This window comes from Tamandua tetradactyla, chromosome 7, assembly GCF_023851605.1.
Source record: "Tamandua tetradactyla isolate mTamTet1 chromosome 7, mTamTet1.pri, whole genome shotgun sequence".
NCBI lineage: Eukaryota > Metazoa > Chordata > Mammalia > Pilosa > Myrmecophagidae > Tamandua > Tamandua tetradactyla.
Genome location: NC_135333.1, coordinates 38,938,990 through 38,954,173, shown reverse-complemented (window position 1 = coordinate 38,954,173; position 15,184 = coordinate 38,938,990). Strand labels below are relative to the sequence as shown.

At 41.5% G+C, this 15,184-nt stretch overlaps 1 protein-coding gene across 1 annotated transcript in view; it reads right to left on the bottom strand.

The window, feature by feature from the left end:
- Nucleotides 1-15,184, bottom strand: part of ARHGAP8 (Rho GTPase activating protein 8) — a 113,697-nt gene that overhangs the window by 84,866 nt on the left and 13,647 nt on the right. Inside the window, 1 exon segment of the mRNA XM_077169137.1 lies at nt 1,585-1,728. Within this exon segment, the coding sequence (XP_077025252.1) occupies nt 1,585-1,728 (144 nt within the window).

The following is a 15,184-nucleotide window of genomic DNA, read 5'->3' as shown; positions in this document are numbered from 1 at the left end:
GCCAGCCATGTGCCTTCCCAGCTGACAGGTGTTCTAGATGGCATCAGCCTTTCTTGAGTGAAGGTAACATCTTGTTGGTGCCTTAATTTGGACATCTTCTCAGTCTTACAACTGTAAACTTGTAACATAATAAATTCCCTTTATAAAACCTGTTTCATTTCTGGTATATTGCATTCCAGCAGCTTTAGCAAACTAAAATACACCTGCTCCCCTGCCCAGCCAGCATAGTCTTGTACCGCTGTCCAAGTAACACACACCTGCTCTCCATCTGGCCAGTTCTGCTTCCCTGCCTGGCCAGAGTACACCTGCCCACCTGCCTTGCAACATATACACTCCTCTGCCTGGTCAGTGTAACAACTGCTCACCTGCCCAACACACACCTACTCCTCTGCCTAGCCAGCATGAATCTGTTCATACCCCCCAGGTGAGTGCTTTAGTGGGCTGGGATTGCTAAACAAGAAAGGCCCTATCTCCAGGTGTGAGTTCTGGTCTCAATGGTCTCAGCTCCAACGTGAGCCTCTGGAACTGGCCAACATACTCTCAGAACCCCACTACAAATCTAGCATCCTAAGGAGGGTCTTCCTCTCCCAGAGAACTCTTCCTCCTTTCTGTCTGGCACCTCCATAGGATTCCTGGCTCCTCAGGGACAGGAGCTAATGGTTACAGAGCTCAATAGAGGGACACCAAAGTGGGAGTGCTGGGGTCACTGCAGCACATGAGAAAGGCACACTGAGCGGCTCTGATGGTGTGGGGCCAAGTGAGAGAGATGCAACCTGCACTCCTCCAACCTGCTGCCGGGCGTGTGGGTCGGCTTCTTGTCCTCTAAGATTTTGTGGATGTTTGTTGCTTTTGGTGCATTGGGTTAATAAAATGACCCATTCAGTTCTGGCACCTACTTCCCAGTGGCTCTTCAGAGCACATGGGCAGTGCTAAAAAGGGGGACTGGAAAGCAATTGCTCTTTCAAAACACTGGCAGGTGCTTTCCTTTCTATTGCATCTTTTACTCCATGAGTACAGGCCCTGTGGTGCAAGCTGCTACACAGTGCAGCAAGGGAATGCATGACAGAGGCCCCCAGCAAATGACTACTCTATTGCTTGTACAGGACAAAGGGTCCAAAACAGTAGGGGGAAAGGTGCCCCCTTGGCTGGATCCCCAGGGAGGCCAATGGCTCAGGTCAGGGTCAATGGATGGCTGCTCCCCCCAGCCCCTCTCTTCATGTTGGAGATGAGGGACACCTGGACTGGCTGAGTGCTACGCTTTTATACACTCCATGGGAGGTGGCTTTGTCAATGAGAAACATTTGTGCCCTGGCAGACAGCTGGGGCTGGTCAAGATTCATACAAACACACACTGGTTGTCTGTGGTCTCTTGCAAAATAGAAATGAACCAAACACCTGCATGGAAACTAACAGGTGGACAGCTATCAAACACCCACATGCAAACAAGCAATAGGGCAAAAGGAGGGGGGATGGGTGACGGCTGGGAGGTGGCCATTGAGTGTGTCCTTTATTTCTCCAGGTAGCCCCTGACAAGCCTACCCCAACCTGCAGGGGGAGCCTGGACTCGCTGAGCGGGGGGCCCACCTGCCACCTGCAGGAAGCCATGCCTGGCCACATCGTAGAAAGGGTGACTTGTGCTCATGGCAGGGTCCTTGCCAGCCATGGGTGTTGCCAGGGACCTTCTCATGGAGCTCAGCGCAGCAGCCCCCTTCTCATCCTGTTGCAGCTCTGTGAAGACACCAGGTTGGAGGAAATCAGTTGGGTCCTCAAATAAGTAGAGGAGTGGGGTCTGCTGGAAGGACAGTGGACCTCCTGTGCTGTGCACCTGCTTGGGATGTGGCCTTGTGGGGGGCTGCATGTGGCCGTCCACATCAGCAGGGGTGGACATTGAGGCTTGGGGTCAAGGTCGGGGGGTGAGTTGCCTGGGTTCACCCTGCTAACACTTGGCAGCAGGGTCTGGACTCAAACTCGATTCCCCAGCCCTGAATCCTGACTACAGCCTCTTTGAGACAGGCTGGCACTGGAGCAAGGCAGGACGCCAGGGCTATCCGAGCTCCTGGTGTGGGCTGGAGGTGAGGGTGGAACCTGGGCTCAATGGGGATCAGGGAGGAAGAATGGGAAGTCTTCCAGAAGTCCAGTGTAGTAGGGGAGGCACTTCCGTACAAAACAAATCAAGTTTCTTTTAGGAATTTTTCACTTGGAGAAAGAAGGGGAAATCTTTAATTCCAGGGTTGGAGGAGACTTTCCGGTACCGAGAGCAGTCACTGCAGAAGCAGAACTGCCAGGGGTGGGCATCCAGAGTCCGGTAGGGAGCACTAGCTATGCCTAAAAAACAACGGAGATGAGTTTATGGATGGTCAGGCTGAGACCCGCCATCTAGACCACCTTTCCACCCACAAAGGAAGCCCACAGGGGGTCTTGCAACAGAGGGAGGTGCGCAAGCCCTGGGGTGGCCCAGGGTCTCGGGAGAAGGCGACACTCTCCCTCCTATCCCGCCCGACTTGGTGCTGCCCCACCCCACCCCTTGCTGCACATCACCTGGTTTCACTGAGCCCCGCGCTGTGCGGGCACCAGCGGGGGGTACTGTGGGGGCAAGAACCTGTTTATTACCAGAGCGTGACAGTCACAGGGAGGGGTCCGTGTGGGACACAGCAGGGACACACGGCAGCCAGCTGTTCCACAAGCACGTGCTGAGACCCACGATGGTTTTAGACAGTGGGGACTTGGCTTCAGGCACACAGGCAATGTCCCCACGGTCAGCAGAATAATGGCCCCCAGAGAGGGCCACACCCTGCTCTCCAGAGCCCACAATTACATTGCGCCACGGGGCAACAGGGACTTCCCTGGGGTGATTAATTAAAGTGTGGAGATGGGAGCAGCACCCCAGTTATCCAGGGTCCCCTGATAGGAGGGAGGCAGGAGGGCCAAGGTCAGAGAAGGAGATGGGACAATGGGAGCAGAGAGAGAGAGAGAAGGGAAGATGCTATGCTGCTTGAAATAGGATGAGAAACAGGATTGAAATAGGCAAGGAACCAGATTATCAAGAGCCTCAGGGGGGAGTGGGGCCCAGCCGATGTCTTGATTTTAGCCCAGGGAGACCCATTTCAAACTTCTGACTTCCGGAACTATAAGCAGTAAATGTGTGCTGCTTTGAGCCAATAAGTTTGTAGGCATTTGCTATAGTCACGATAGGAATTGGATATAGTCTCTGTCCTCGAGAATTTCCATGCTGGTGGGTGAGGGCAGGGGAAATGGGCAACCCAGAAGTGTATCTCATGCCAGTGGATACATGCACCAAAGAGCTATCAGGAAGGGCCAGGGGATTGCAGAGTTGGGAGATGTGTGTTTTTCTGGCTGGTGAGGCAAAGGGAGTGACCTTGGGGCAGAATGAGGAGACTATTCATGTGTTTTGTGATTTTCTGTTGTGTTTGGGGCATTTGACTATCTTAATAAGATTATTTTGCAACTCAGTTTTCTCTACTTGTCTAAAGCTGTATATTTACTTGGTTTTGGATTGAAGGTTTCCTTTTGCACTTGGATTATCAGAAATTCCCCACCAAAACAAGCTTGGATCTCATGTAGGGGGTGCAACTCTACATGAGGGTCTATTAAAAGGTAGGTAGGGGTCTACAGGTATATCTGTGGCAGAACTGCTGCCCACCACGCAGGAGACCCAGGCTCAATTCCTGGCCCATGCACCCAATACAAAAAAGCCATACCTCAGCAGTAGTAGGCCCCAAAGTCAGAAGGAGACATCCCAAACTATATTGGAAATGTACTTAGATTGGTACCCACAGAAGGGAAAGAAAATTAAAAAATAAAAAAAATAAATAACAATACAAACATGTAATATATAAATTTAAAATGAAAAAATATATTAAAAAAATTTTTTAAACCTAGGCAGATAGGGCATTTCCAGCCTGCATTTCACGATTCTCAGCAACAGGTGGCAATCCTGAGGCACCTCCTCACTGACAGCAGTGGCTGCCTAGGAAAATGGCATGTGCAGTGGGAGGGCTGGTCTTGAGGTGTGGGACGAGGAAGCCTATTGCAGTGCCCAGGAGAGCAGGTGATCCACAATGCCCAGCACCCACTGGTTGCACCATTCACTGCACCTGACAGGATGGCTATTCATGTTACCCGTCCAGGAAACTGCTGTCAGTGCCTAGGGTACGGCTTTTTGCAGTGGATGGCAGGTGTGCCTCCTGGCTCCCCATGGACACTGCCAGCTTCGAAGCACATGAAGATCCAAGTAGAAATGACCAAGACAAATAACCAAATCCAAACCCCAGAGGGGACACAGAATACAGAACAACTACTTGAGAATATTTATAAAGAAATAAAGAATAACAGGAAGACACTAGAAGAGCATAAAGAAAAATTCAAAAGATTAAATAGAAAATTGGAAGATCTCACAGAGAAAGATACAGTACACTAAATTAGAAATATACTAGAGACACACAACCGCAGATTCAAAGAAGCAGAAGGAAAAATAAGTGAGCTAGAAGACAGAACATTTGAACTTCAGTGCACAAGGGAACAAATAGCAAGAAAGATGGAAAAAATGGAACTGGATCTTAGAGGAATGATGGACAACAAGAGGTATGCAGATATAAGAATAATTGGTGTCTCAGAAGGAGACAAGAAGAGTAAAGGACTAGGAAAGTCAGTTGAAAATATAATCAGGGAAAACTTCCCAACCCTTATAAAATACATAAAAATGCAGATCAAAGAGGTCCAAAGAACCCCAAATAGAATAAATCCAAATAGGCCAACTCCAAGACACATACCAATCAAATTGTCAAATGTTGATGAGAAATAGAAAGTTGTGAAAGCTGCATAAGAAAAGCAATCTACTACATACAAGGGAAAACACATAAGACTGAGTTCAAACTACTCAACAGGCACCATGGAGGCAAGAAGGCAGTGGTATGACATATTTAAGCTCCCAAAGGAGAAAGGCTTCCAGCCAAGAATTCTTTATCCAGCCAAGTTGTCCTTCAAAATTGAGGGAGAGATAAAATCTTTAAAGACAAACAAAGACTGAGAGAACTAGTCAACAAGAGATCTACCCTACAAGAAATATCAAAAAGAGTCCTGTCAGTTGAATAAAAAAAGACAGGAGAGGGAGGTCTGGAGGAGGGTACAGAATTGAAGAGTACCAGTAAGGGTGAGTTAACAGATAACAAGAGAGAGAGGGAAAAGATCTAACAAATAAAAATTAAAGGATAAGATGGTAGATTTAAGAACTGCTTTTACAGTAATAATCTTGAATGTTAATGGACTAAACTCATCAATAAAAGATACAGATTGGCAGAAGGGATTTTAAAAGTATAAACCATTTATATGCTGTTTACAAGTGATGCATCTTAGACCAAAGGACACAAATAGATTGAAACTGAAAGGATGGAAAAATATGTTCTCTGTGAATTGTAACCAAAAGAAAGCAAGATTAGCTATACTAATATCAGATAAAATAGACTTTAAATGTAAAGACATCATAAGAGACAAAAGACATAAGATATTAATAAAAGGAACAATTCACCAAAAGGAAATAACAATCATACATGTTTATGCTCCTAATCAAGGAGCTCCAAAGTACATGAGGCAAACATTGGGAAAACTGAAGGGAGCTATAGATGTCTCAACAATAACAGTAGGAGTTCTGGACAGATACCAAGATGGCAGCTTAGTGAGGTGTGGAATTTAATTCGTCCTCCAGAGCAGCTAGCGAATAGCCACAAACAGTACAGAACAACTGCTGGGGCCATATCAGTGACTGGACACACAGCATACACCAGTCTGGACAAGCTAGACTAGCTGTGAAAACCCCCAGAACCATGTGTGCCCCAATCTGCAGAGGCTGGCACCCCTCCCCCACAGGCTGGTTTCCAGAGGGGAAAAGAAAGAGACTTTACTAACAGCAGTGGGCTGAGCTCAACCAAGCTCCACTTGTGGGATTAATTAACAAATTCAAGCTACTAAAGATAGATTCCCAGCTCAGCTGAACCTCAAATAAAAGCTAAAGTTACTAGTTCTTGCCCCAGTGCAGAGGGGATGGGGCTGGCAGAAAAATAAAAAAACAGGTTTTTTTTTTGGATTGGACAGCACAAAATACTTGAAAAGGTCTGGAAACTAAAAAAAAAAAGAGGGGGCACATAGGACCTGGAGATACATAGAGCAACATACCAACTTAATTCTTAATTAACAAACCTGAGGAATGGGGTGGGGGCGGGAGTCCTGCTCTGAAAAGGGTTACTTTTTTCTTTGTTTCTACTGATTAAAACTGCTCTCAGGTTCCAACTGCCCCAGGCATGGGTCAGGTGAAAGGAATTAATTCCCCCGGAGGCTGTGCCTTCCCCAGGAGAGGGGTGGGGCCCAGCTTAAGTAGAATCCCTCTTTCAAGGAATTCACACCCCTGGGACTGGAAAGCTGAAGCAATTAAAGCCAGTTTACAACCTCTCCTCTGTCTCAACCATGCCCCGAGCAGGGAAAGTCTGCCGAAGTTAAAGGTACAGCATTACTTTATGCTGGTGGGACCCACAGGCAGACAAGTGCCACATACTGGGCAGGAAAGGAAAAGCTCAGAGTCTATACACTTTGTAGGAAAGTCTTTCAATCTGCTGGGTCTCACCCTCCAGGAAAACTGATGCAGTGACTCTTTCCTCCTGAGAGGAGGCCAGTCTGGCCTGGGAAAATCTGACTGGGGACTATAATACCTAAGTAGACCCTCCTAAGGGGGAAAAAAAAAAAGGCATCATATAGGCAGGGCAAGAAACAAGAAAACAAGAACTGAAAAATTCTGATCCTATACTAGAGGTCTAGAATAAGCTGAACTGTATATCAAAGAACAGATAGAGAACAAAGCCATCCAGCAAGAAAATCCTAGGTAAAAGAGTAAAAAGAATCTCCAGAATAAGCTACTTAAGGAAATTAAATGCCTAGATGCCAGCTAAAACTAACAAGTCATACTAGGAAAATTGAAGATATGGCCCAGTCAAAAGAACAAACCAACAATTCAAATGAGATGCAGGAGTTGAAACAATTAATTCAAGATGTTTGAACAGACCTAGAAAATCTCATCAAAAATCAAATCAGGGCGGGCCACGGTGGCTCAGCAGGTAAGAGTGCTTGCCTGCCATGCCCGAGGACCCGGGTTTGATTCCCGGTGCCTGCCCATGTAAAAAAAAAAATCAAATCAACAATCAATGAATTGAGGGAGGATATAAAGAAGGCAATGGACAAACAATATAGAAATCAAAAATCTGAAAAAACAAATCACAGAACTTACGGGAATGTACGGCACAGCAGAAGAGATGAAAAAAAAACAATGTTAGATTTCAAGAGGCAGAAGATAGGATCAGTGAACTGGAGGACAGGACATCTGAAATCCGACAAGCAAAAGAAAATATAGGGAAAAGATTGGAAAAATATGAGCAGGGACTCAGGGAACTGAATGACTACATGAAGTGCACGAATATACATGTTGTGGGTGTCCCAGAAGGAGCAGAGAAGGGAAAAGGAGGAGAAAGACTAATGGAGGAAATTATCACTGAAAATTTCCCAACTCTTATGAAATACTTAAGATTACAAATCCAAGAAGTGTAGTGTACCTCAAACAGAATAGATCCAAATAGACATACTCCAAGACACTCACTAATCAGAATGTCAGATGTCAAAAAGAAAGAGAGAATTTTGAAAGCAGCAAGAGAAAAGCAATCCATCACATACAAAGAAAGCCCAACAAGACTATGCATAGATTTCTCGGCAGAAACCATGGAAGTGAGAAGACAGTGGTATGATACATTTAAGATTCTAAAAGAGAAAAACTGCCAACCAAGAATTCTATATCCAGCAAAACTGTCCTTTAAAAATGAGGGGGAGGGTGGTGTGATGGTGGCTCAGTGGCAGAATTCTTGCCTACCATGCCAGAGAGCCAGGTTCGATTCCTGGTGCCTGCCTATGAAAAAAAAGAAAAGAAAAGGGGGAAATTAAAACATTTTCAGACAAAAAAATCACAGAGAATTTGTGATCAAGAGACTGACTCTACAAGAAATACTAAAGGGAGCACTAGAGACAGATAGGAAAAGACAGCAGAGAGAGGTATGGAGAAGAATATAGAAATGAAGACTACCAGTATTGGTAAAAGGAAAACTTAAATATGACATATAAAATCCAAAAGGCAAAATGGTAGAAGAAAGTACTTCCCTTACAGTAATAACACTAAATGTTAACGGATTAAACTCCCCACTCAAAAGACATACACTGGCAGAATGGATTTAATAACAGGACCCATCTATATGTTGTCTATGGGAGATGCATTTTAGACCCAAGGACAAGCACAGGTTGAAAATGAAAGTTTGGGAAAAGATACTTCATGCAAACAACAATCAAAAAAGAACAACAAATATCCAACAAATTAGACTTCAAATGCAAAACAATTAAAAGAGACAAAGAAAGACACAATGTATTAATGAAAGGAACAATTCAACAAGAAGACATAACAATCATAAATATTTATGCACCAAGCCAGAGTGCTCCAAAATACATGAGGCAAACACTGAAAAGAGAAATAGATATATCTACCATAATAGTTGGAGACTTCAATTCCCCATTCTCATCAATGGGCAGATCATCTAAACAGAGGATCAATAAAGAAACAGAGAATATGAATAATACAATAAATGAACTAGACTTAACAGACATTTACAGAACATTACACCCCACAACAGCAGGATACAACTTTTTCTCAAGTGCTCATGGATCATTCTCAAGGACAGACTATATGCTGGGTCACAAAGCCAGTCTCAATAAATTTTAAAAAGATTGAAATCATACAAAACACTTTCTCGAATCATAAATGAATGAAGTTGTAAATCAGTAATAGGCAGAGGGCCAGAAAATTCACAAATATATGGAGGCTCAACAACATGTTCTTAAATAACCAGTGACTCAAGGAAGAAATCACAAGAGAAATCAGTAAATATCTCAAGGAAAATGAAAACACAACATATAAAAATTTATGGAGTGCAGCAAAGGCAGTGCTAAGAGGGAAATTTATTGTGCTAAATGCCTATCAAAAAAAAAAAGAAAGGGCAAAAATCAAGGAATTAACTAGTCACTTGAAAGAACAGCAAACTAACCCCAAAGCAAACAAAAGGAAAGAAATAATGAAGATTAGAACAGAAATAAGTGATATTGAGAACATGAAAGCAATTGAGAAAATCAACAAAACCAGAAGTTGGTTCTATGAAAAAATCAATAAAATTGATGGACCTTTAGTGTTCTAGTTTGCTAGCTGCCGGAATACAACACACCAGAGACAGATTGGCTTTTAATAAAAGGGGATTTATTTTGTTAGTTCTTCAGAGGAAAGGCAGCTAACTTTCCACTGAGGTTCTTTCTTACGTGGGAAGGCACAGGATGGTCTCTGCTGGCCTTCTCTACAGGCCCCTGGGTTTCAACAACTTTCCCCGGGGTGACTTCTTTCTGCATCTCCAAAGGCCTGGGCTGAGCTACGAGTGCTGAGATGAGGAATGCCGAGCTGCTTAGGCTATGCTACATTGCGGTCTCTCATTTAAGCACCAGCCAACTAACTCAAACGTCCTTCATTGCAGCAGGCACGCCTCCTAGCCGACTGCAGATGTAAATCAGCAACAGATGAGGTTCATGTACCATTGGTTCATGTCTGCAACAACAAAACCAGGTATGCTCACCTGGCCAAGTTGACAACTGACTACCACACTTAGTAAAGCTGACAAAAAGAAGAAGAGAGAGGATGCAAATAAATAAAATCAGAAATGGAAGAGGAGACATAACTACTGACTCTGCCGAAATAAAGGAGGTAATGAGAGGATACTATGAACAACTTTATGGTAATAAACTAGACAACATAGACGAAATGGACAACTTCCTAGAAAGGTATGAACATCCAACCTTGTCTTGAGAAGAAACAGACGACCTCAACAAACCAATCAAAAGTAAGGAAATTGAATTAGTCAGTAAGAAGCTCCCCCAAAAGAAAAGTCCGGGACAAGATGGCTTCACACGTGAATTCTACCAAAAATTCAAGAAAGAATTGGTACCAATCCTGCTCAAACTCTTCCGAAAAAAATTAAAGAGGAGGGAAGGCTACCTAACTTATTCTATGAAGCCATTATCACCCTCATACCAAAGCCAGACAAAGTTACTACAAAAAAAGAAAATTACAGACCAGTCTCTCTAATGAACATAGATGCAAAAATCCTAAACAAAATTCTCGCAAATTGAATCCAGCAGCACATTAAAAGAAGTATATACCATGACCAGGTAGGATTCATCCCAGGTATGCAAGGATAGTTCAACATAAGAAAATCAATGAATGTAATATACCATATCAACAAATCAAAGCAGAAAAACTTCATGATCATCTCGATTGATGCAGAAAAGGCCTCTGACAAAATTCAACATCCTTTCTTGTTGAAAACTTTTCAAAGCATAGGAATAGAAGGGAACTTCTTCAACATAATAAAGGAAATATATGAAAAACCCACAGCTAACATCATCTTCAATGGGAAAAAAAAACGGAAAGCTTTCCTCCTAAGATCAGGAACAAGACAAGGATGTCCACTGTCACCTTGGTTATTCAACATTGTGTTGGAAGTTCTAGCCAGAGCAATTAGACAAGAAAAAGAAATACAGGCATCAAAATTGAAAAGGAAGAAGTAAAACACTCACTGTTTGCAGATGATATGATACTATATGTCGAAAACCCTGAAAAATCCACAGCAAAACTATTAGAGCTAATAAATGAGTACAGCAAAGTGGCAGGTTATAAGATCAACACTCAAAAATCTGTAGTGTTTCTATATACTAGTAATACACTAGTAATGAGCAATATAAGGGGGAAATGAAGCAAAAAGTTCCATTTACAATTGTAACCAAAAGAATAAAATATTTAAGAATAAATTTAACTAAGGATACAAAAAACCTATACAAAGAAAACTACAAGAAATTGCTAAAATAAATCTATATTAAAAAATAATAATGGGAGACTTCAGTACACCACTCTTCCCTATAGAGAGAACAACCAGACAGAGAATCAACAAGGAAATAAAGAACCTAAACAATGTGATAAAAGAGTTGGACCTAATAGACATACACAGATCATTACACCCCAAAACACCAGGATATGCATTCTTCCATAATGCACATGGAACATTGTCCAGGATAGATAATATATTGGAATGCAAAATAAGTCTTTATACATTTAATAAGATTGAAATTATACAAAACACTTTCTCTGACCACAATGGAATGAAGCTGGAAATTAATAATCACCAAAGAACCAGTGATTTAACAAATATATGGAGATTCAACAACATATCCTTAAATAATCAGTGGGTCAAAGAGGAAATTACTAGAGAAATCAGTAAATATCTGGAGATGAATGATAATGAGTCTACAACATATCAGAACTTATGGGATGCAGCATAGGTAGTGCTCAGAGGGAAATTTATTACCCCAAATGCCTCCAGTAAAATACAAGAACAAAATCATGGACTTACCTGGAGAAATTAGGCAAAGAGCAGCAAACTAACCCCAAAGCAAAGAAAAGAAGAGAAATAACAAAGATTAAAGCAGAAATAAATGCACTGGAAAACAAAACAGAAAACAATAGAAACAATCAACAAAAGCAAAAGTTAGTTCTTTGAGAATATCAATAAAACTGATGAGCCCCTAGCTAGATTAACAGAGAGAAAAAGAGAGAGGATGCAAATAAAATCAGAAATGAGAGGGGGGTTCATTACCATGGATCCTGAAGAAATTTTTAAAATCATAAGAGGATACTATGAATACCTATATGCCAACAAACTAGACAACTTAGATGAAATGGACAAATTCCTAGGAACACATGAACTACCTATATTGATTTGAGAAGGAATAGATCTTGACAAACCAATTACAAGTGAAGACATTCAATCAGTCATCAAAAATCTTCCTACAAAGAAAAGCCCAGTTCCAGATAGTGTCACAGGGGAATTTTATGCCAAAAATATGCCCAAAAGAACTTATACTAATCCTGATCAAACTCTTCCAAAAAACTGAGGAAAAAGGAATGCTCCCTAATTCATTTGATGATGCTAACATCACTCTAATACCAAAATCGGACAAAGACATCACAAGAAAAGAAAACTACAGACCAACCTCCCTAGTGAACGTAGATGTAAAAATTCTCAACAAAATACTAGCTAATCGAATATGACACGTTAAAAGGATTATACATCACGACCAAGTGGGTTTATACTAGGAATGCAAGGGTGATTCAATGGAAGAAAATCAATCAACGTAACAGAGCACATTAACAAATCAAAAGGGAAAAAAATCACATGATCATATGGACTGATGCTAAAAAAGCATTCAACAAAATTTAGCATCTTTTCTGATAAAAACACTTCAAAGGTAGGACTCAATATCATGAAGGGCATATATGAAAAACCCATAGCCAGCATCATACGTAATGGTGAGAGATTGAAAGCATTTCCCCTAAGATCAGTTATTTAACAAGGGTGCCCACTGTCACCACAATTAATCAACCCTGTACTAGATGTCCTAGCTAGAGTGATTAGGCAGGAGAGAGAAATAAAAGGCATCCAAATAGGAAAGGAAGAAGTAAAACTTTCATTATTTTCAGATGACATGATCCGATAGTTGGAAAACTGGGAGAAATCTATGACAAAGCCACTTGAGCTAATAAACAAATTCAGGAAGGTGGCAGGATACAAGATTAATGTATGAAAATCACTAATGTTTCTACACACAAGCAGTGACCTATCTGAGGAGGCAATTAAGGAAAAAGTTCCATTTAAAATAGCGACCCAGGGCGGGCCGCGGTGGCTCAGCGGGCAAAGTGCTTGCCTGCTATGCCGGAGGACCTCGGTTCGATTCCCGGCCCCAGCCCATGTAACAAATACGGAGAAACAGAATACAATAAAACAAGAAAATGTTTCCCTTTCTTCCTTCCTTCCTTCCTTCTATCCTTCCTTCCTTCTCTCTGTCTTTCCTTTAAAAAAAAAAAAAAAAAAAAAAAAAAAAAAAATAGCGACCCAAAGAATCAGTAATCTAAGAATAAGCCTAACCAGGAATATCAAAGACTTGTACACAGAAAACTAGAAAACATTGCTAAAGGAAATAAAAAATGACCTAAATAGATGAAAAGACATTCCATGCTCATTGATAGGAAGGTTGGATGTCGTTATGATGTCAATTCTACCCAAATTGATCTACAGATTTCATACAATACCAATCAAAATCCCAACAACCTACTTTGAACTCGTGGAAAAGTTGGTTATCATATTTATATGGAAGGGAAAGAGACCACAAGTAGCTAAAATTATATTTTAAAGTTATCACTTCCTGACTTTAAAGCTTACTCTAAAGCCACAGTGGTCAAAACAGCATGTTTCTGGCACAAAGACAGAGGTATCAATGAACGGAATAGAATCGACAGTGCAGAGATAGACCACTAAATTTACAAACATTTGATCTTCAGTGAGGCCCCCAAATCCACTGAACTGGACAGAATAGTGGTCCCCATCTCTAGCTTTTGTGTACCTCTAGATCTGCTATATTCTACAGTGTAACCTCTGAGATTACCTTTACCAGAGTCTAAATAATGAAATCATATGGTATCTGTCCTTTTGTGTCTGGCTTATTGCACTCAGCATTATGTCCTATAATGTGGATGAACCTTCGTTGTCATGTGCTTTGCAAACTCATTTCCAAATAAATGAGTTTATTTGGAAATGGGCATGGGAGAACTGGATTTCAATAGGCAGAAGAATGAAAGAAGACCTTATGCAAAAATTAATTAAAAATAGATTAAAGGCCTAAATATAAGAGCCAGTGCCATAAAACTTGTAGAACCAAAGTAGGAAACATTTTCAAGATCTAGTAAGAGAAGGCAGTTTCTTAAACTTTGCACCTAAAGCACAAACAGTGAAAGAAAAAGTTGACAAATGGGAACTCCTTAAAATCAGAAGCTTCTGGGCCTCAAAGGACTTTGTTAAAAAAAGAAAAAAAGCAGCCAACTCAGTGGGGGAAAATATTTGGAAACCACGTATCAGATAAAGGCTTGATATCCTATGTACATAAAGAAATTACATAGCTGTCAACAAAAGAACAAACAACGCAATAATAAAATGGGCAGAGGATGCCAGTAGATCCTTTTCTGAAGAGCAAATACTAATGACTAAAAAGCACGTGAAGAGATGCTCATTTTCATTAGCTATAAGCAAAATGCAGATCAAGACGACAAGGAGATACCACCTCACACCTATAAGAATGTCTGCCGTTAAACAAACAGGGAACACAAATGTAGGAGAAGATGTGGAGAAATTGGAACACTTATTCACGGTCGGTGGGAATGTATAATGGTGCAGCCGCTGCAGAAAACAGTTTGGGATTCCTTAGAAAACTCAATATTCAGTTGCCCTATGACCCAATAATACCAATACTCGGTATATACCCAGAAGAACTGAAGGCAGTGAGTTGAACAGACATTTGCACACCGATGTTCATAACGGCACTATTCACAATTGCCAAAAGATGGAAACAATCCAAGTGCCCATGAACAGACGAGTGGATCGACAAAATGTGGTATATACACACGATGGAATATTACACAGCAGTAAGAGGAAATGAGTTTCCAAAGCACATGGCAACGAAGGTTCATCCACATTATAGGACATAATGCTGAGTGCAATAAGCCAGACACAAAAGGACAGATACCGTATGATTTCATTATTTTGACTCTGGTAAAGGTAATCTCAGAGGTCACACTGTAGAATACAGCAGATCTAGAGGTACACAAAAGCTAGAGATGGGGAAAGGCTACCCAATGAGGTTGAACTTAAATGCAAGGAAATGAATAGAAGTGATGGTAACTGATTAGTGGGGTTATAAGTAACATTGCCATGTTGAAGGTGAATATATATAGTGCCATCAATCCCACTCACTAATCTACAATTATAAGTAAGTTCTCGCAAGAACTATTTAAAAGGTTTGATATTGGCAAAGAGTTAATAGTAAAGAGGTATCGGGAGAAAAACAAATATGTGCGCTGTGCTGGTTTGAATCTGTTGTGTACCCTAAGAAAGCCAAGTTTTTAAATCCACGTTCAATATTTCTGGGTGGGAGCTTTCTT